The 1,220-nt window shown below is 33.4% G+C and overlaps 1 protein-coding gene across 2 annotated transcripts in view; it reads right to left on the reverse strand.

Moving 5' to 3' along the window:
- The window catches only part of LOC100574049 (aminopeptidase N), a 4,493-nt gene extending 3,279 nt beyond the window's left edge, over positions 1-1,214 (reverse strand). For both annotated transcript variants that reach the window (XM_029492670.1, XM_003248299.4), the window contains exons 1-3: positions 1,120-1,214; positions 599-1,024; positions 462-489 (exon numbers count right to left, since the gene is read on the reverse strand). In XM_029492670.1, the coding sequence (XP_029348530.1) occupies positions 462-489; positions 599-1,024; positions 1,120-1,191 (526 nt within the window). In that variant the 5' untranslated portion in view covers positions 1,192-1,214. The remainder of the gene's footprint in view (positions 1-461; positions 490-598; positions 1,025-1,119) is intronic.
- Between the last annotated feature and the right edge of the window lie 6 nt (positions 1,215-1,220).

Consider the following 1,220-nt stretch of genomic DNA (forward strand, 5'->3'; position numbering starts at 1 on the left):
GCATCTCCTATGAATATTGACATAATAAATCGTCATTATTCAACAGTTATAATATACTATAATAGTAGTTTATATCTGTGCATTATTCATAATTACTAATAAATGTTATGTAAAACTATTTTAGTACCAATTTTTGCAAGTAATACAAATTAGATTTCTTATTAAGTTATCTATTTTATATTGAATGATAATATTGTAAAATAGTTATTACTAATTATTAGCTATGGATTTTGTGAATTATCTAGATAAATTTATCTAGATGGCTATAATTTGTATCTAGATAAAAATTAGATGTCAATTTTATTTTTTATCTAGATAAGATAAAGATATGAAGTTTTTATCTAGATAACATATCTAGATAAATTTATCTAGATAGAATTATCTAAAGCACAACACTGGGTTTAAGTCCCCAGAAGTTGTCATAGTGATTGGTATCCACCAACAGGTTTTATTGTCCGTACCGTTTGATTTGATCGATAGATACCTTTCCTGCAACATTAGGTACGTATAGTATTATAAGAAAATATTTTTTGAAAAACAATAAATCTCATCAACATAACATAATAAGAAATCCAATTATTTTTGTCCGTGAGTTTACCTGGGTCAATGTAACCGTGCCCGCAGAATAATCCCGGACGACATTCAATACGGGATAACCGGGTTGAAAAATCCAAGGGTCCATTATTTGTTTCACGGTTAGATTTTTGTCCAAAGTTCCTTGTCGGTGTGCTTCCTCCGTCAATAAGCACCACAAGTCATCCTGTTCGGCGTTGGAAAATTTGTATTTGTGTATGTAGTTTCTGATGCCTTGTTTGAACGTATTCTCGCCAAGGAGCGTGTTCATCATATGCAACAAAATTGGTCCCTTTGCGAACGTTATCGGGTCCGCCGAAATTGGTGCTATGTCATCGGGCTTTTCTATGGCTACCGACAACGGGTCTGCCGCTTGATCCGAATCGAAGTCCAAAACGAGTAAAAAGTTTTCAACGTTTTTGACTTGGAAAAATTTTGAGTCTGGGAACAACTATAAAGTATCAAAAAAAAATAAAACAATAATATGATTACGTTTTTCCATACTAAATTAGATATTAATAACCGTCTGACGGTTATGAAACTTACGAAATCCACTCCGCGGAGTCCTGCATACTCGGCAAATCCTTCATTCAACCAAAGGCCGGTCCACCATTTCATGGTAACAAGATCACCAAACCATTGATGAG

This window comes from Acyrthosiphon pisum, unplaced genomic scaffold (genome assembly GCF_005508785.2).
Source record: "Acyrthosiphon pisum isolate AL4f unplaced genomic scaffold, pea_aphid_22Mar2018_4r6ur Scaffold_445;HRSCAF=880, whole genome shotgun sequence".
In the NCBI taxonomy this organism is placed as follows: domain Eukaryota; kingdom Metazoa; phylum Arthropoda; class Insecta; order Hemiptera; family Aphididae; genus Acyrthosiphon; species Acyrthosiphon pisum.